General features: G+C 40.2%; 1 protein-coding gene across 15 annotated transcripts in view; it reads left to right on the top strand.

Moving 5' to 3' along the window:
• znf385d (zinc finger protein 385D) overlaps positions 1-19,636 on the top strand; it is a 107,491-nt gene extending 87,855 nt beyond the window's left edge. For 8 of the 15 annotated variants that reach the window (XM_086039207.1, XM_086039204.1, XM_086039203.1 and 5 more), the window contains 6 exons: positions 1,963-2,094; positions 4,257-4,377; positions 11,837-12,145; positions 13,535-13,722; positions 15,532-15,624; positions 18,566-19,636. In XM_086039207.1, the coding sequence (XP_085895333.1) occupies positions 1,963-2,094; positions 4,257-4,377; positions 11,837-12,145; positions 13,535-13,722; positions 15,532-15,624; positions 18,566-18,805 (1,083 nt within the window). In that variant the 3' untranslated portion in view covers positions 18,806-19,636. Of the gene's footprint in view, positions 1-1,962; positions 2,095-4,256; positions 4,378-11,810; positions 12,146-13,534; positions 13,723-15,531; positions 15,625-18,565 lie in introns of all 15 variants that reach the window. The other 7 variants (XM_086039214.1, XM_086039213.1, XM_086039208.1 and 4 more) reach the window with 6 other exon arrangements.
• Positions 19,637-21,595: the final 1,959 nt, after the last annotated feature.

Below are 21,595 nucleotides of genomic sequence, written 5' to 3'. Positions count from 1 at the left end.
GCTTATAAATGCTACGTTTGCGGAATAAGAGTTAATCCAACCGTTTTACCTTTTCTTACCTGTTTTATGAAGCTGAGCCGTGATTGGTCGTTGTGACCAGTTGTGATGTCATTTTCAGTTGACAGAAGTGACAAAATGGCCGCCCCCTGAGATGGCTAAAAAAGGGTGGATTTTGCTGCTTAAAGTGGAAGTCAACGCAAACATTTTTTTTTGTTCTATGCAAGCCCACTAGTTGAAACAGGGCATTCTGATAAATATTGCGTTTGTGGAATAAGTGTTAATCCACCCGTTTTTGGCCATCTCTGGGGGCGGCCATTTTGTCTTCTGTCGACTGAAAATGACATCACAACTGCTCACAACGACCAATCACGGCTCAGATTCAGAAAACAGGTCAGCCGCGACTGGTCGTTGTGAGCAGTCGTGATGTCATTTTCAGTGCACAGAAGACAAAATGGCCGCCACCAGAGATGCCTAAAAACGAGTGCATTCTGCTGCTTAATTTATATTCCACAAATGCAAAATTAATCAAAATGCCGTGTTTCAACTAGTGGGCCTGCTGGGAACATATTCTTGAAAAAAGTAGCTGTGAGTCCGCAGATTTTAGCAGACGGGATTAGAAACGCCACTTGGATGTTCTCCTCCATATATTAACTTTTCATTTTTACAATAAAGGGGATATTGATGGACCTTGGCTTGTGTCCGTGTCCATGTGTAAGCAGACGCGACAGTAAATCGTCTTTTTACTGTTACAGGACAGCGCTTAGTGAAGGCTGAGGATTTACGGCTGCTCGTCAGCTGGCGTTAGCGTTAGCCTCTTCAGACGGGTATACGTGGATGACACCAATTTTTTTTTTTTTGTGTTTCAGGATAGACTTGCATATTTTGCAAGTGACAGTGCTAACAATGTCCTTTTTAGCCAAATATTGCTAGTTAGCCAACACCTGTGTGAGGTGTTTGTGTCCAAAACACGTGAGTGGCAATTAGTTGACCTCAAGTCATAACCATCAAGACGACGTGGACGAGTTGACTAGTCGGTTCAACCCGTAGTGCGTTACGTAACTGTTAGGGCCCTATTTTCGTAGACAGACGCACGTGCAATCGGCGTAAAAACTTGCACATCTTCATTTTCTTACCGGGGCAAGTGTAGTTTAGCAAGTTTGGGAATTTGGCAGATTGCATTGCACCTCGCTGGGCGTTCGGGCGGACCGAGGGTGACTTTAGCACAACTGGTGTGTATGTGGGGGAAGCATGTCACACACAGACGCCCGATCATGGTCGGAAGGCTTCACAGTATTCACATCATCCGCAAGTGGAGATCTTGCAGTTCCTTATAAACGTATTTTGCGCACGCCAATCTCCACCGTGTAGACCGCATGTCTCACCTGCGCTGAATTGAAAGTGGTTGAGGGGAACCGCTTAGGTTGGCCGGGAGTCAAGTCGGCTGTGTTCACTCCCACAACGGCGCAATCACCTATTTCTACCTGCGCCCGTCTATGAAAATGCACTTTGCGCTAGACTTGCACAAATGATGGCCCTTAAAGCTGAACTTAAGTCAAGAATGTTCTTTTGAATAATATGTTCTATCTGCCCCCACTATTCCAACCACGATATTCTGACAAATATTGCGTTTATGGAATACGAATTAAGATGCTAAGTCCACACTTTTTCAGTAACCCAAGGATGCTGACGTTTTATGAAGCACCACCCACTGTTTTGTCGATTGAAATTGACATCAAACTGCACTCGGTCTTGTATTGCAAACATCATGGCTCACCTCTTCATTGGGTTTGGTTACATGACGTTCACAATGCGAGCCCGAAGGGTACTTTGATGTTAATTTTAGTTGCGTAACTCTGACTCGCAACTTACCTTGGGTCAAATGTAACTCTCAATTCACAAAAGCGTAACTTGCATGCAACGTAATTCTCAATACGTCCCTCCCCAATTTTGGTCCCTCCACAGATGGACCCGGTGCAGAAGGCTGTCCTCCATCACACACTGGGCCTCCTGCCCGCTGCCACTGCCGCCGCCCCCAAGAGGAGGCACGTTTCCTGCGGAGTTTGCCGACTGAGGTTCAACTCGCAGGTACACCTGGTAGGGCTCGTAGGTTCAGTAGCAATCCCCCCCCACCCCTCCGACATTTAAAAATGAATTCGGACCCTGAAGCAAGTATTACTTGGCAACATGAAATCAATTCACAAAAAGGCTCAAGAAGCCACGCCTGAAAAGATGCATTAAGGCGTCCATTTTGCTTTGAAGCATTTTGGCCAAAGACCAGGTCATCCTCGAGATTTTTTTTTTCGATTACTACAAAATACGAACCACGTATACAAGACAGAAAGTTTAGTCGGAACGGCTGACAGACGCCCGTTTAAAATTAGAGGCGGACCGGCCTATAGTATATCAAAAATGTTAACCCCCGGAAAAAAAGGTGAATGACGGACGACGGAAAGGTACGCTGCGTTGGTGCTGACGCAGCACTTTCACCTGCACAATTTATACAGCCTGATTTAAAATGTATAGAATCAAGTAGGACTAATGCAATTCAAATGTTTTATTGATCAGCGAACACGTAAATCCACACCGCGCACACACACGCACGTGCACACGACTTGTATAAATAGCATTAAAAAAAAGCTTCTCTTTGTTATTCTTTCTTTGTTGTTGCATGTTTGTAAATGAAGGTTTCTTGTTGCCGCGGCAACAGGGGGTCTTCAGGCCACAATTATCCCCATGGGGGTTTGAGGCTAAACTCTTTGAGCATAAATTAGCCATTGTATGATTACAAATGGGTTTGTTTCCATATTATCTCAAAGGGAGCTTCCTGACCTCACAAGCTCAATATTTGTGAAAAGGAAAGAAATTGAATTTGATCATGTTCATGATTGATAATGTTTGAATGTTTGATTTTAATGTCCGTATAGTTTGTGTTTGTTCGATTTCATTTTTGTTTCGAATACAAGCGGACTTCGGGATGGATTTGGGATCGGGCCTGACCAGGAATCGCAAAAGCCCGCAAATAATTGATGCTCCTTATACTTGCCACGGAAAAAAAAAAAAAATGAATAACCGGGGATAGGGTGATAAAAACAAATAAATGGACGAAAAATGAGGCACGTATTTCCCCCCAAAATTCCCAAATTTGTGATTGCCGAGCCACGAACATGTGAGGGTCCAATCTAATTAATGTTAAATAATAACAATGTTCTCTTAATTATATACAGTGGGGAAAATACATTTTGAAGCTATTTTTCTTTATACATAATTCAAAATAGTATAATTTATCTTGAAGATATTTTTACTTCGTGTAATATTTATTTTGTTATGTTTTATTTGACAAAAGTAGCTATATATTATTTGTATTTATAATATACTTTTTGTTTTTTACAATTTCTATCACTTTATGATATCATCATAATTATAGGATTAATAAATACAGCAGGGACATCATTTTGTATTATTTTTACCTGAAAAGTTTAAAATACAGATGCAATTATGCACTTCCATTACTCACAAATACCATCCTGACAAAGTTTAAAATACAGATGCAATTATTTCTGACAAAGAAAAATTATACATTTAATCTATTGCCAAATTATGTATTACGTATTTTTAAAATACATGTTTAACAGTTGTAAGTACAGTACATTATAACTACATTAATGATCTGTTTAAATTCAAAGATTTTTCTTTATATTATCTACTGTATTTTGTTCAGTCCCTGACAGCCACAACATTTTAACGGTGGGCAAATCCAACAATATTTAGCCATGAATAAAAATTGCCTTGTTTGAGTCATGACGGGATTAATTCTTTCCAGCGTCTTATTACAGGGCTAAAAACACCCTTAAAGAGCTCATAGTTAGTGTTGCGCTTGCTTGGATTCACTGAGAATTTATTAAGGGTACTTTAGAGTTAGGGAAGAAAAATGTAGAAATGCGAACAAAAGTGACAAAAGATTGGCATTGGTGACTTAAAAGCTATCAAATAAATCTGCGCTTTCCAAGTGAATAAGTCACTCGTTGGATCATAGAAGCAAGCAAAATGTAGTCTGAAAGGAGTCAGTGAATCACCCCGTAAGTGTGTTCAAAGCTGGCAAAGGCAAAATCAAACATTAGCGCTTTGTGGCCTGGACTAATTAGCTCTAAGCTGCTTCGCTCGCCTCTTCGCTCGCCCCTGCGCTCGACGGCTTTTTCATGTTTCATTTCATCCCGGTCCCCGGACTCAATCCAGCCTGCTGTTTGTTCTCCTGGCAGAACCAAGCGTTGGCGCACTACAAGGGCACCAAGCACGCCAGGAAGCTAAAAGCCCGGGACACTCCCAAAAGCAAGCTCAAAGGAACGCCGCACGCCAAGGAGCCCAAAGCAGACAGGAAAGGTTGGTGGACAGCTCCTCCTCTTTTTTTGTGATGTAGCACATTAGCATTTTAGCTCACGTGGTTTGCGACGACTGCAGTGGTTTGTAGTTTCGAGATGATGTCAGACAAGAGCGATGACAAGCCACTTTTTATGACCCCCGAAATTTGGCTCTGTGGAATGGCGGAAGTCAACCCAAACATATTTTTTTCATAAATATGTTCCCAGCAGGCCCACTAGTTGAAACACGGCATTCTGATTAATTTTGCGTTTGTGGAATATAAGTTAAGTAGCAAAATGCACTCGTTTTTAGCCATCTCTGGGGGGGCGGCCATTTTGTCTTCTGTCGAGTGAAAATGACATCACAACTTCTCACAACGACCAATCACGGCTGACCTCTTTTCTGAATCCGAGCCGTGATTGGTCATTGTGAGCAGTTGTGATGTCATTAACACAACCCGTGGGTCATTTAACTAGCTTGTAAAGTATCTTGAGTGTGAACTAAAAGAACCCGCATATAATTTAGCTTACCTGTAACATAACTCTTGCGTCAAAATATTGACGTGTACCCGAGTTCTTAATTTGCATGCAATATAACTAACGCGTCTCGAAACTCTTAACTGCCGTGTAATATAACAACAACTTGTTTAATATACAGTAGTTTGTAACACAACTTGTGTGTGACTTTACACAACTCGCACAAAATTGAACTTGCTTGTAATGTGACTGTGAGCGGCCATTTTTGGGGAATCTCCTAGCTCCATGTGGATTAATTAGCTTCGCTTTTTCAGATAAGTGAGTGCGTAGGTCGACAAATACTTCATTGATCCAACTTTTGTTTATTTTTTTATCTGCTGCCGGTCCAACAACTTAATAGCTGTGACGTCGCTGCCAGGTGGCTGCTTGAATCCAATGATCTCAAACAGATGTCGGCCAAAAACAAAAACACAAAAACAAGAACAGCACCATCCCCGCCGGATAACCAACCTAAAGATGCGACTCAGAGCATCTGAGAGGAATCAAAGAAAGTTTTGATTGGAATTTTCTCTCGTTTATCATGGAAGCCGGGTTATATTTTGATATGCGTTTGTCTACCTTGTGAGCCAACGACAGAGTTCCAAATGACCTATGGTGGTTCATTAGTAAAGCAAAGGTACATGATGCGGTTGAACAAAGTCAAACGGTTTGCATCCATCATACGTGTGAATTTGTGTCTGACCTATCTTCTGTGTAACTCAAATTGCATGTCATGTATCTCACTTAATAAAAACGTTTTCTAAGAAGAAGAAGAAGCAACTTTCCCCTGTCAAGGGTTGCCACAGTAAGTCACTAGCATATGTTTGGCACAGTTTTTACACCAGATGCCCGATCCCTCTGTCCAAGGTCAGCGGTGTTACCTACTGAGCCATTGAACTTTTTTCCCAAGAATGCTACAGTACCTCTCCAAAAATTGGTCCGTTTTGGATAAAACAACCCAAAAAACGGAGTAATTTATTACAAAACCCAGAAAGTTGCGGATCGGTCCATTTTTGACCCAAATTGGGTTCTTTTTGAGACAGCTGTTTTTAGAGTGTAAGTAACCCACTGGCCATTTCTAAAAAGAGCAGAGCTCACCAGCGATGGGACATTGAGATTTCCTAGGAATGTTGTCCAGCTAAGAATTTGAAAATGTAAACTTGCAGGGATTTATCGATGGACAGTACGTGAAACGTAACTCGCCGGTAACGCAGTTGGCATGTCGCACCGCTTTCGTGTTAGCGTGCCGCGCAATGCATCACATGAACGACACGCGCGAGCTTCTTGTTGCGATGTTGTAAACTTGTCACGCACAAAGCGGCGCCGCTGCAACCTTCCTGGCCGCTAAGGCGCTCATTAATCATCCTGAAAGACACCTGCGCATTCCTGGCGCCGTCTGACTCTGCTTTACCCGCAATGCACTGGTGGTGGCACCTGCTAATGAATATTAATACACAAGAAGCAATTGTCCACCGGGCAGATGCCACTTTGTGTGTCCCTTTTAAATGGATATTGTATTTAACATCAATTTTTATTTATTTGGGAAATCTGCCCAAGAACAGCTCATTTACTTAAGTTGGTGTAACCACTTCAGCTATTATATTAATGACCTGATTTTGAAATAATGTGGAATAAAAACACTCCATGCATGGACGTAAGGCTGATAGCTTAATGGAGGGATCATTACAAACGTTTGACTTCGTCCATTAACTTAATGTGAGTGAGGACTAATGGACAGCTGGACTCGCTCTGTGCGTGTTTGCGTGTGCACGTGCGCGGGTGTCTGTGTGTGTTTCAGTTAAGTGCTTGGTAAAAAGTAATCTGACGTTTTTTCATATTTTCACAACTGAACTTCACGTTTGGAAGTGGAAAAGGGGGCCAACACAGGTCTGCACCTTCTTAATACTCCTTCATATACTCCTCGAGACAAATGCCACGTATTCCTCATTTGTTTAATCTCGACAAAAGGGGAAGTGTCCGGAAAGAGATGCGAGGCAAGCAGCGATTAGGCCAGTTCCTGGTGACGCAGGGAAGCTGGCGGCCAGGCGAGGGGGTCCCTTAGATCGGCTGGGGAAAGGAAGGACCTGAATTTGTAAACTGGGGACTTGATTACAGATCAACTGAAGGTGTATGAGATTGATTGAGTGCCCTCCAGAAGTGGCCCTGCCCAGCCTGTAAGGAGAAAGCTACTAGAAAGCAATTCATGTGGCACAGGTACTCAACCTAAAAATACAAAATAAAATACAGTGAGCCGGTGCATAACCGCCACAGTTATACAAGAAAGAAATGAGAACAAAAAAAAACCTCAAAATCTCTTTAAACATTTGCAAGAATTAAACCAAAATCTAAATTTTAAGTGAAAAAGTAAGACCAAGACTTTAAAAATTACAAAAAAATAATTTAAATCATTGCAAAAATGTCAACATAATACATGACAGAAATTGCGACAGAAATGTTACCAAAATGTTAAAATTGAGTGAAATAGCTAACCAAAAGCGGTTAATGAGCTAATGCTGGGTTATTTATACCCAGTGCATTTGACCCAACACCTAGGGTCAAGATTTGGTAAAAACTACCCATACTGATGAGTTAAAGCTACCAAGAAATAGGTTAACTGGTTATCAGTATAGCTATGGTTAAAAATGCTACTCATTTTAAGAATGTGTATTAAAAATTTTAAATGAACTTCACCAATACCTCTCGTACTTCGGATATATCACATTTCATTTAACACAATTAAAAGTATCGGTAGCTGGTATCGGCTGACGGCAGCCTCCACGAGCACCTAATACCTTAAAACAAGGCCGGTATCGGCCTGATATTGATACCTGGCATCGGCAATCGCCCATCTCCAGTTATAAACCTACCACGAGAAAAACATCTTTTCCCTTCAGCCCTCCTCTTCCTCCTTCTCTTTCATCCATCCTCATCCTCCGTTTTCATCTATCAATCTCCATCTCCTTCCTCCCTTGCGTCCTCGGCGTTGGCGTGTTCATCCCCCCCCGCCCCCATCCAGCCGCTTGGCTGGTGATTTTGGCAGCTTCCGGTGATCTCATTGGAGGAGATTTTGCAAAGAGGCCAGACTTTGCAACACAAATTAGCTCTGGATCATTTGCCCGCTCTCGGGCGAAAATTGGAATCAAAAACAACACACAAAAAAAATGTGCGACTGTGACAAAACGTTAAGATGGCAAAGATTGAACGAGCGCTCGGCCATATAAGAAGCTTATCGATACCCCGCCAAGGGGGGTGTGAAAGCCGTCGGGGGATTGGAGGCTTTTAAGTTATGACGGCGTGTAATGAGTGCCGGCCGCTTTAATGGGAAGCTTTTCATCCGGCTTCCTTGACAAAGCTAATCACATCTCTGGGGGACACGTGCCATCGCACCCGAAGCATGATGGTGGAAAACACAAGAAAAAAAAAGAATAGAGCGTTCCCGCCATCCTCTCTTTTGTAGCCTTGGCCCAGTTCCATTGACCATTTTTTTTGTAAGTCTTTGCGTAATTATGTCTTCATTGAGCAAAAATGGTTAACATTTTTCTTTTAATATTTTGTGTTAGATTTTCCTTTTAATGTTTTGTGTTTTTGCTGGTGTTATTTCTTGAAGGGTTGGGGTTAACTTAATTTTGATGACATTTTGAAGGAGATTTTGATTTAAATCTGAACTATGCTGTTTTTTGTGTGTTTCTTTGTTAAGTATTTTTGTGTGCTTAACATTGACTTTTTTGCAATGCAATTTTTTTCTTGTAAAATTTTGAAAATGTTCTTGTTACTGTTAGAAATGTTTTCCCCTTAACAAATTAGTTTGTTTTTTTTGTATTTTATTAGGACTTCATTCTTTTAAACTTTCCTCATTTGTCCTGTAAAGTTTTACCATCAATCATTTTAAACTAAATAACTTTTTTCTGGTACTTGTTAAATCTCATGCTTGATTTTTTTAAATGTTCATTCTTTTTTCTTGTATAAGGACACATTTTGTAATACTTTTTTTCCTAATAAAATCTAAAAATTGTCTTTTTTCATGTAACTTTATTCTGCTAAAATTGTGACATTTTTCTTGTTTTAAAACATTATCTTGTCATGCTTTCCTCATAAAAATACATTTTGTATTTTAGTAATTTCTTGTCAAATATTTTGTTTTCCTTTTTAATATTATAACTTCATTCCCATTCCCATTCCCATTTTTGTGTTGTTATTGCTTAATTGTGCTAAATTCAAATATTTTTCTCTTGATATGTATTCTGCTGAGATTTTGACATTCTTCTCAATATATACTTTTCCTCATAACGTCCCCATCTTTGCTCAAATTTTGACATTTCTCTCTTTAATAATTTCTCAGTATTTTGGCGTTTTGTATTCTTACCCAGCCAAAATTTCCATTTTTTTCTTTTCTCTTTGTACATTTCTTGTAATTCTATAAATGATTCTTGTAAAATTTCTCAGTTTTTATTTTTGAAACAAATTTTCTGGTACTTTCTTCAAGAAAAATAGAGTTTTCGCAAAGGCTGTTTTTGTTTACCTTTCCCGTCATTCCGCCCATTGAAAAGTTTTTTTTTTTTGAATGAGTATCCCGCGCTCTTATCTGAGCTCTCACCTTGTGGCGTCCTTCTCCCCGTCCTCGTCCTCGCTTGGCTTTAAAGTAGTCTCACTTTTCATTTGACTCATTCCTTTTGCTCCCTTTCCTGTCCACTGCGTCGAGATGGATGGTGGTCGTTAGCTCCATTAGCGATAGCCCATTGACTTCCCGTCCGTGGGGTCAAGGGTACCGAATACCCCTGGCCAAAGTAAACTAAATTACTTTTCGTAGCCTTTTGTGTTCAATTGCTGACATTAAATGGCATGGCAAAACTCTCACTTTCATCATCTTGTGTTAGCACCACCCAAAAAACACCAGCAACATTTTTTTTTTTTACATAAGAAAAATATTACTCGATATTGTACTTCATAAAGACATAGACTAACGACAATCAAAAAGAAAGCAAATAACAGGTTTTGATTCTTTTTTTTATGCTTCAGTTCAATGGACTTTGTGCTGCTCCCTCTGGTGTGTGTACCTTGGCCACCAGGGGGCAGTATCATATACAGTGTCTCTATAGCCAACTATTGCTGAAATTTGCAGCTTTTGGGTACTCAGCTGGGTCAATGTGAATGGTTAAGTCTGTGTGAGTGGATCAAATTCAATAACACAGTAACGAATTGTTGACTATAGTGAATCTATGATTCTTACCTACAGTCAATCTATAATATGAAAAAATCTAGAAAACCATCAATCATGAAAATTGCAAACATACACATCGTGAAACATTTTATCTCGTTTGCATTCAAGCGAATACAGCAGGAAACATGATGATAATAATAAACCCCCATTTCTGCTTAGTGTCACCTGCTTGATTTGTTTTTAACTCGTTCACTGCCATTGATGAATTTATTCGTCTTTTCACAGTCCAGCCATTCAATCCCAAGAACATAGTTATATTTTTTTTTATACATTTTCAAACGTTAAGGGAAAAGAGGGTCTGAAAATGTCTGGCAGTGAATGAGTTAAAACATCACCCAAGGATTTTTTTTTTTTTTTTAATTAATTGTCAACAATTTTTATATTTTTCATACAAGGAAGCTCCTATTTAGTATTATTCTGGCTTGTATTAGCATACTGCATTTCATTCCATTACGTCTGCTTGTTGCAATTCCTCCCATTTTTTCAAAACAAGAAAGCCAACTTGTTTGGGTGTGTCATGTTGTTTGGAATAAGAGAAATGACACTGATTGAATTGCACTGACTTCACTATTGATTTTCTCTTCTTTCACTCACTCTTGACTTGTTTCTGTTGTTATTCCGACAGTTGCTTGCATTGATCACAAAAATGTGATTGATTGATCATGTTCATTCTTAGCTGCTGACCGTGGATAAAGTCATGAGGTGACCGTTTGTCTCCCAAATGAAATAGTCTGCCTATTTATTTATTGCCTTAAGTCACACAACGTCTCCCGGACACTATAAAGCAGTCAGAGCAGTGACACTCTTATCTTTGAAAATTCAGCCCCTGAAGCCCGTTTATCTCAACAACATTAAGTTTGGTGGGCATGTCTATCATGTTGAGACCCACAAAAAAGTCTCAAAAAGCCACGCTTTAAAAGATAAAGGAAGTCTACCATTTTGGTTTGAAGTGTAGTGTAAATTTGGCAAATTCCAAGTCTTCTCTGATTTATTTGAAAGTTCAGCCCCCGAAGCCTGTTTCATTCATCAACATTAAATTTAATAGTCTATCATGAGGAGACCCACAAAAAAGTCTCAAGATGCCATCTTTTAAAGCCACAGGAAGCCTGCCATCTTGGTTTAAAGCAGCCATTTCAGCATCAATTTGGCCATTTCTAAGGTTCTTTTGAATTCTTTGAAAATTCAATCTGGTAAGTTCATTTTCACTTTGCAACATGGAAATTGGTAGGTATGTCTTGAGGATGTCAGGAAGGATACAGAAAGTCTGCCATTGTGGTTTGAAGCAGCCATTTTAGCCACCTCGAGGGGGTCCTTGAAATGTAGCTAGCCCCGTAATTTAGTTTCACATAGCAACATCTAATTTGGTATGCATGTCTATCATGAGTAGACCGACAGACATGTCTCAAGAAGTCATGCCTGAAAAGGCACAGGAAGTCTGCAATTTTCGTTTGACGCCATTTTAGAGTCAATACTGCTCTTTCTAGAGCTCCTTCAAATTGTTTGAAAATCCAGCCCCCAAAGTCAGTTTCTCTTAGCAACATGAAATCCGGAAAGCATATCTAACGCGAGTAGCCCCACAAAAAAGTCTCACGAAGTTATGCACAAAAAAAAAAAAACCATTATGGCTCGTAGCCACCGGTTCTTGATGTCCTTCAAAGACGGACTGGCAACAAAGTTTTGATGACTTGCCGTAATATGCAAAAATCTCCATCCATCATCAGCTTTAATGCCGATGATGTTTCTCCAGATGTGGTTCCTAGCACAGCGCCCCCGCCATTGTCCCCCGTGCTGCGACTGACACTCCCCTCAGAGTCCACAGTGACACATGAGACGCCGACAGACGTCGACGGAACCTTGTCATCAGTTCCGAACGCCCCGGAAATGACCTCGGAGGTAGAGCTCAACTCGCCCTCAGAACCCGAACCGGATTTGGACCCTGACAAAGAACCCGAGAAGGACGTGGAAACGGAGGAGGAGAAAGCTCGCCGCTTGCTCTACTGCTCGCTCTGCAAGGTGGCTGTCAACTCGGCGTCGCAGCTCGAGGCTCACAATAGTGGTAAGAGATTCAAATGCAGTGCGTCCGCTAAGTACTCAGAACGCTTCACTTTTTACTTGTTTTGATGTGTCCCAAAATGGATTCAATTCATATTGAAATCATCACAATAAAAAGACAAATTGCAGAGAAGCATACAACTGTGAACCAAGAAATGACCTTGTTCTGCTAGACAGTGGAAGATTCAAGATTGTAGCTTTGTTTCTTCTTTCTGTAGCTAACATTTTAACCCTCTCAGGCTCAAATTCCGTTTTAGTAATAGTTTAGTAGTACTTCTGAGTAGAAAAGGGTACATATAATATGAATGTGAATTAGTTGTTGCAAATCTGTAACACCTGCCTTGAGAGGGTTAAGGTTGAAAGGTTAATAACAGAACAATGAACACAGGTGAAAAGTGAATATTTATGTTTGGTCAGCTATGAACATTTTCTGGAGATTCAGGACTTTTTATTTCTTGGTTTACATCCTGTCACTTTGTCTCAAAGAGACATCAGCTCGATTCAGGGAAGGTTTGATACTGAAGCTTTGTGACTTGCAGATGATGGCCCAAGTGTTTATTGCCAATGTCAATCCACGCATCTCTAAAACTACATCTTTTTAGAAAAAAAAAATGCTTGAGTTCACCATTTAAAGTTGATAAACTTTCTATCATTCACAATAAAAAAAAATTGAAAAAATAGAATGAACTGAGTACACAGTGTCGTAGGTGGAAATTAACCTTACCTTTGTGGCTGACCCGTTCCTCCTGCAGTGAATCATTACAGTCATCCATTTTTACAATCCAGTCTTACTAAAATCTATATATTTGAACTATTGTCACTTGTTTCTGTCTTAAAAACATCCAGACTTTCAATCTTGAGGTGACAAAACGCCACATGGCTCCCGCAGTATAAGGGACAAAGTGGAGTTTTTGAACAATTCTTAGACAGTTGAAGCGTTCAATAGTTAACAGATGTGTTCTTAAACTATTTTCAACATTTTAAAGTGGTTAAAAACATGAAAAAATAACATATCGTGGTGACTGACCATTAGTATCAATTTGTAAAAAAAAAAAAAAAAAAAAAAAAATCAAAGAAGGATTTTACCATATTTGGACTTAGAAGGTTCAGCCTGACAGTGATGATATAATCTCTTCTGCTCTGTGGATACGACGGTTATCACTGAATTTTAGTCGTTGACTTTCTCAGCCTCTTCATCTTGCTGTTAATTATCTTCCAGCAGGACTCAGTGCTGCCGGTCATGTTGTGGCACAATGTGGTATTACGATGAAGGAACTCAAAATTAGGACTAGCCTGTATGCTCTAAACCCATGAAAAAAATAAATGCTTGACAATCTGTACAAAACAATATCCTGATATAACATGAGAGCATTTTCTATCTGCCAATAAAAAGGTACCAAGCACAAAACCATGCTGGAGGCCCGCAGCGGCGTGGGCTCCATCAAGTCGTTCCCGCGGCCAGGAGTCAAAGGCAAAGTAACGCCGCCGTCCTCATCCAAGGCGTCCACGGGCCTGCAGAACAAAACGTTTTACTGTGAGACGTGCGACGTGCACGTCAACTCCGAGACGCAGCTGAAGCAGGTGATTCATTCAGCTATGCTATATTTCCGTCATTAAATTCATATTTGTTTTTGTTTTCTTGAATTGTATTGGTTAATCGTTTTGTTTTTAATTCATTAAAACTTGTGTGTATACCTACACTACAGTAGATACATTATCTTTATTTTGTGTTTTTTAAATGCGCTGCAGGTTTCCATTTCGGATTGAATGCAAGAGTATTTAATGTAAGGAGAGCGGATGTTTGGTGGTTGACATAATGCAGCGGCTCTGGCTCGTCAGTTGCCATGGCAATGTTCCACTTGCATCATTATCAGACAGCTTGTCAAAAAAAGAATCAGCGCAACAGGAATCTTTGTCAGTCTTTGGAAATATCAATAACGTGTCGGGTGTGTTACCGTGGCAACAGTGGCGCGCAAATACGAACGGTGAATGGCGTCGACGACTCTCAGTCTTGAAAGGGTGGGATGACTTGTCAAATAGTGAAAATGTTATTCCATATATATTTTTATATAAAGATACAAGACTACCATGAGTAGTGTGTTTTATTACGGGTACTAAGATAACATTGTGGGGTACGTGGGCGGCCATTTTATGTCACCAAAATCACATCAAATGAGACAGTCCCTAACAGAAGTTACGTCACTGGCTGCTAAATGTCATTTTGCGCTCTGCTTCGGGCTACCAAATCTTTACTTTTTTTTGACGTGTAAGCCTTGTAAGTGTGTGGCTTTTGTCGGAGCTCACGCTGAGATTTACCACCCAGATGTGTCACATCAATTTTTCATGCCGACAAAGAAGAACAAGCAGTCGCGGCAGGAGCATGTGCAAGACCAATCAAACCACGCAGGGCCTGATTTAAAAAAAAAAAAAAATGGTGGCTCGTGCAGGATGATCTGGCGACTGAGCAATAGCCATGCAGTTCATTTTGCACTTTATGGGAAGACTAAATGCATTGATGAATTTAGCATGTGCGTGTGATTGATCAAAACTGAGATGTTTGCAAATAGCGCATCCGCCCTATTAACATTTTTGAAATGCCAGAAACAAAAATGATTGCAATGTCATCTATTTTGTCTACTATTCTGATTAACCTCAAATAAAGTTCAGATGTTCTAGTATACTTTCTCTGACATCGCAAAAGCCCGGAGGTTTTGTACTTACACTGATGGCTATTTGGGACTGTTCACAATTCCCTCCACCTTGACTGAGACCTGTCAGTTCACAGTTTAAGGGTTCTTTTCTGATTAACCCCAAATACTGTTTTAGTAGACTTTTCTTATTAATTTATTTATTTTTGCTTTTTAGCAGAAGCCTGAACGTTTTGTGTAAACATGGACTCCTATTTGAAATTGTTTATAATATCCTTGACAAAGACCGATCTCAGTTGACTAAAGGCTAACGAACTCCCTTGCTGACCAAAACAGCAGCACCTAGTGAGGAGGCACTTAAACAGTCTCTGAGATGAGTTAGTGTGCATTCTGTTTAGGTCCTGTAAACACCATGAACATATATTACGTTCAGCAAAAACAAAATAGTGTTTGATTTAAGAACAAAAAACGTTCAAGAAAGACTAAATCACCACTCAAGAACATTTTGGACATCATCCATCCATTATCTGAACCGCTTATCCTACTGAGTTCCTTATAACAACAATTTTTGCTTTATATATGCTCACCATCCGTCTTATATTAAGTTGAAGTGAGCGAGCAAGAAAACCTCCTGTACTACAATCCGCACTGTGCATTTGCTCTGTCCAATCGCTCCTCAATCCTCGGGTGTGTTTATTGCAGTCATCCCCAAATATCTCTTCTATTTTCATCCTCTCCTCAGCACATCAGCAGTCGTCGTCATAAAGACAGAGCGGCGGGCAAACCGGCCAAGCCCAAATACACTCCTTACAGCAAAGGAGCCACCAAGCAGACGGTGAGCTAGCAACACACATTTTGCGCTACCAACAACACCCTCGCTTTGATTTAAAAAAAAAAAAAAAAACGTACTTGACATTGACCTGAATAATTATCACCTGCTTTCATCTCGGTAGCATTAAACAGGACTTACATAAGGTACTTGTGTATCAAAGCACTTTTGTAATAGGATATAAGAGTATTATTTGACTAGTGAGTTGTGAGACTCTAACGTTTATCAGAGCGATTACTGAATAATTTTTACTCATTAGATAGATGGATGGATGGATGGATGGATGGATGGATGGATAGATAGATAGATAGATAGATAGATAGATAGATAGATAGATAGATAGATAGATAGATAGATAGATAGATAGATAGATAGATAGATAGATAGATAGATAGATAGATAGATAGATAGATAGACAGATAGCACCAAGTTTTGCAGGATTACATTATAATACAAAAGCATGAAGATGAAGGATAAAAGAGGGAAGAAGAAGAGATAAAGCTCCGTAGGGCTGGTTGTTACCAGTTGTGAGGAAAATGTCTTCCCCCCCACAACCCATCATTGAGCGGGTTAACGGAGGGAAGCCGGGACTTTTGAGACTTCCTCGTTCCGCCCCCTCCTCGTCCTCCAACAGTGATTGATAAGCCGTGACATGGCGCCGCCGCCAGAGCGCCGCGTTTCCATTATGGATACAGAAGATTAGGCGGGATAACTTTGGTCACCTTTTCACACTATTAGCTTCACTGTGTGTGTGTGAAGCTGAGGCTGGATCTACAAACACAAACTCACGTCGACACCAGAAACTATCGTTTGGGTTTTGTCTCACATTATTTAACTTTAATGTCTTCGCTTAAACATTGAAACTTTTCATACAAGAGCTGGTCATTTATTTCACGCATTTGGTTCGATCAAGATTAAATTGTCTTTGATGCTTGCCAAAACAGATATGTCCGGTTCAATAAGGATAATGTTTACCCAAAAAAAACAACAAAAAAAACGTAAGGTTCGGTAAGGTCAAATACAGGTTTACCAAAAAACATGTACTCTATGTAAGCTTCAATAAAGTTATTCTTTACAAAAAAACACAACCTGTACAAGAAAACCCGACCGTTCAGCTAAGACTACCGGGAAATTGTGTTGGATGTTTTAAAAAATATGCATGAAGGGATAAAGACGATCCAAAATGACACATATTTAAGGTTAAACAAAGGCAGCGTTAACCAAAAAAACACATACATGAGGTTCAATAAAGATATTTACCCATAAACATGTACATAAGGTTTAAAAGATATTTCCCCTAAAATCTGACAAGTTCAATGAAGAAATTTGTCTTGGATGTCTTCAATAACACCTGCAAGGTTACTGAAGGCAAAATTGTCTACAAAAACATGCAATGGGTTTCTTACGCTGAAAAGTATTAAGTATGTTTTGTGACTCTAAATTGCTTTCAATGTTTGTAAAATAACACTGTTTGATGTTTACAAAAAATACACCTTAAAATTGTCAAAACACTCCAAATTGTCCTCAATGTTTACAAAAAAAAAACTAATTGATGTTTGAAGACTAAATCGCCTTTGATGTTGAACACTACACGAGGGCATTTGTTTCATTCGAGACTTTGTGGACGTTTCGAAGATCCAGTCCGTTGGTCTCATGGCAACGTGCAGCGATTCTTACTGATCTGAGAGTTGTTATTCAGCAGCTATACCAAAAAGGGATTTAAATACATCTGCATGCATTTGAATAAATATGACCTTTCAAGATTGGCGTGCGGCTGAAAACAATGTATATCCCTCAATGCTCATACTCTTTGGTTGTATAAATTGTATTCGACAAACTAAGCGTACGCATGCGCGATTTTGTGGACGTGATCCCAGTCCACCCAGTCGAAACTTTCCACATTTGCAGCAGTTGAAGATTGTATTGAGGTCCATTCAGGTGACAAATGAAAGGGAAAAAGTTTGGTGTCTGGCTCATTGTCATCGACAGGCTTTTTTTTTTTGGGACGGCAGGCTTATAAAAAGTCTCTGGAGGGATGAACGCCATTCTTCCAGAGTCCATTTCCTCTTCTGCGTGTCGTTGATACTGATGGACCACGACGTCGCCTTCGCTCTAATTGATTGAACTGTGCTCCTTTTTTCTCGTTCAGCAATCAGTAGGCCCACCGTTTGGTTCCAAAAAGCACACGAATCAGCCAATCTCTTATGCACAAAGGGCCAGTAAAGTCTAAATCGTCTTTGTTTACAAAAACGCATCCATTATTTCCAGAAAAGACTGCTAGGCTCAGCAGACCATCCTTTACAGTTTATAAAAACATTTGTTAGTGATTAAAGACAAAATTGTCTTTGATCTTTGTGGCAATGCATACATTCGATTCGGTAAAAACAAATGTGTCTTTGATGTTTTTAGAAAACATGTTAAGAAATCCATTTGGGTTTGGTGTTTACAAAAAACACAATAGCTTCAGTAACTACATCATCTTTAATGTTTACCAAAATATGTTGTCTTCTTGGATGGTTACAAAAATGGACGTCAAGTCCAGCGAAGACTAAATTCTTTAACGTTTCCCAAAACACATACGTTCAGTTGAACACGGGCAAATTCGTCTTGGATGTTTAGTAAACCGTTAATTAACACTCATCTCAATTGTATTTACTTTAAAAACATCCATAGCTGCACACAAAGTCCCGCACGTAAAAAAAGCTCCGGTTGGTAGGCGAGCTGCAGCATTTTGGACCAACTGGAGACGCTTGAGGGAGGACTGGCTGGCTCCAAAATAAAGTGCATTGCAGTAATCCAGCCGAGATGTAACAACGGCATGGATTACTGTTTCTAAGGCCTCTTGTGAAAGGAGAGCGTATAATTTAATATCTTATCCAGGTGTACCTAATGAAGTGGCTAGTGTGTGTGCGTGCGTCCACTGACTTTGTTTGCCTTTGTCCTCCAGCAGATCAAGTTGAGTTTGGGCAAAGAGCGTCCGTGCCCCCCGCTGACCGCCCTTCTTCCCGCACAGCTAATGGCCGCCGCGGCCGCCGCCCTCGGCAACACGTTCCCGCAGCGCTCTCCCCATGGCCACGCCCCCAACCCCGCCCTCTTCCCGACACCACCCCTCTCTGCCCCCCTGCTTCGCCCCGCCCCCGGCCCCATCAGGACCGCCCACCCGCAAGTCCTCTTTGCGCCGTACTGACCCCGAAATTGGGTAGTGGCAGCGGACCTAATGCGGGACCAGTCTATGCATCCAGGATTCATGATTGAGAGCTGTCGGTCAATTTGTACAGCTCAATGAGGGCAATAATGTAATACCCACACACACGCACACACACGCACACACACACACACACACACACACACACACACACGTACATGAACTATGCAGTGTCATTACTCCATGAGTGCCGCTAGGTGGCGCTCACGTTCTAGTTTGCACTTTAACTTCTGTTGACGTGCACGTTTGACGTTAGACTATGTGTCGTTTTTTTGGAGGTTGTGTATTAGTCCTTGCATATGTATACACTACTCGCAAAAAGGTTTGCGATATTTGTTTTTGGTGTAAAATTTCCGGATGAACGTAAAATGGCCTTCACAGGTGAACTTAATTTGACCTCCTGGAAACTTTTGAATGCCCATCCGTTCATTGTTTCAGTACTTTTTGGATTACTTGCTGTTTGACAGCAAGGAGCTGAACGGCAAAATTCACAACAGGTGTTTGAGCCATGAAAATTTCGATTGAAGTTGAAAGACCATCACTAAACACACTCATCAAACTGGCCCAGGATTGATTTCCCAATTGTGATGTGACGAAACTTGCTAGTATACCCACCTCTTGGATTTGTTAAAAATCAGCATCAAAAGTCTCTGATTAAAACTTGATGTCGACCAGTGTAATCAACCCGCCAATTTAATCGGTCCGCCAATTTCGGCCACTATCACTTATTTTTAAATCGGCAAAAATCGGCAGAACAAGTTTTTTTTTTAAGTATGGGAATTGGCATCGGCATAAAAAAAATCCAGTCAGGCCCTAGAAAAAAACTACTCCAGTACAGTAATGAAGTATTCGTATTTCGTTACTTCCCATCTCTGATTGGCCACATCCCTCTGAGAACATCACGTCTGACGTCTAGCATCATCTGTCACATATTCACTCAAAAATCTTAAGGTATAGCGCCATGAAGAAGCACATTAAGAATCGCATAAAAAAAATTGAAAGAGAAGTTTAAAAAAAAATCACGGAAAAAGCATTTGAATCCCTTGAAATTACCTTTAATTTCCCCAATTTTGTGTCATCAGCAGGTTGCAACAGAGAAACCGTAAGAGTCTCAGAACAGAGAGGCATAGAAGTAGACGTACTTGATAAATGATCACGTATCTCTCAAACACCTGTTGCGGATTTTACCATTCATCGCCTTGTTGTCAAACAGCAAATTGTGCAAAAAGTACTGAAACATTGAACAGATGAGCATTCAACAATTAACAGACGGTCAAATTAAGATCACCTGTGAAAGTCATTCTAGGGTCAACTTGAGATTCCACACCAAAGCCCCATATCAAAAGGTTCTTGTAAGTAGGGTGTGTGTGATGTGTGTGTGTGCGCGTGTGTTTTGTCTGGACCGCCGATGCTTCTGTGTGTTATGTGTCAAATATGTAAAAAAAAAAAAAAAAAAAAAAGTGTTCATTTGAAATAAAACAAGAGTCCTACTTTGTTAAATGTGTTTCTGTTTTGGAGATTCAAGTCACGGGACAGTTCATTAGGTACACCAAGTCCATTAATAATTGTATTAAAATGGCTGAGAAGGACCAATTGAATGCCTTAAAATGACCTTTGAACTGGGTGACTTTGACCATCGTCTGTTTTATAATCACTCCCAAAATTTAAGAGCTATAATTGGAAACGTTAAAATTGGAAAGAAGTTAAAAACTGCTGGGAAGAGCATTGAAATGTGTTAAAATGACTTTACAACTCAATGACTTTGACCATTTTGTGTCACACAATCCCTCAAAATTTTGTAAAAACCATGAAAAGGCACATGAATAATCCTCTAAAATTAGGATTTGGAAGCGAATGAGTTCAACATTTCTGGGAAGGAGCAATTTAATCCCTCAAAATTACTTTCTAACCAAGCAATTTGGGCCACGCCAAACATTCTAAATCATTTCATGACAAAAGGACATTAATGATCTCATAAAATTTGGAAGAAAATGACCAGGAAAGCAAAGGAAAATTACTTAATTGACCATATTGTCTTTGGTCAAAAAATCCCAATCATACATCACACAAACAAGACGCAGTGGTCGTTTCACAACGTGTATTTTGTGTGTGTGTGTTTTTGTGAAATATTTAATCATGTCCTGGCCTTCGGTTGCGAGCATGAACGTTTGTTAGCAGAGCCTTCTGATTTTGATGCTGAGAGCCCAAAATAGCTCAAGAGTCAAAAGTTGAACACACAAACACACAAAGTGCATGTACACTACACGTGTACACACAACGCACAACATCTGCCCACGCATGAATAAACGCACAAGGATTTGGGAGGAGTTGCCGCCCCCTCTTGGTCATGTTTATCTTCATGCGCCTTTAGTATAAACGAATGAGTAGGCTGCACTTTGTGGATGTTCAGTGGTCCTAGCAAAGATAATTCCGTCACACATCTTAACGAACCTTTTTTTAAATCTCTGAAAATCAAATCAATCACTTGTAAACGCCAGAGCAAGAATCCTGTCGATTTTAATTGTCACTGCTCAAGAGACGTGCGGTCAAAATGCAAGAATCCTTTTTTTTTTTTTTTAAATAAATTCCAGCACAGTTCAGGGTGCATGTGGAAGACGACATTCTACTGGGTGCAATTTGTTGTTCTCATTTCAACAAATTCATGGAATGCTTTGGTCCCACACAACCATGCCAGAACCCTGTTGATTTTGAGGGCTACTAATCAGATGAAGTTCACGTTCAAGAATCCTGATCATTCATCATCATCATCAT

The sequence above is a fragment of the Filicampus tigris genome, chromosome 8 (genome assembly GCF_054856515.1).
Source record: "Filicampus tigris isolate MCC_2025a chromosome 8, RoL_Ftig_1.0, whole genome shotgun sequence".
Classification (NCBI taxonomy): domain Eukaryota; kingdom Metazoa; phylum Chordata; class Actinopteri; order Syngnathiformes; family Syngnathidae; genus Filicampus; species Filicampus tigris.
This window is presented reverse-complemented; position numbering and strand designations above follow the sequence as displayed.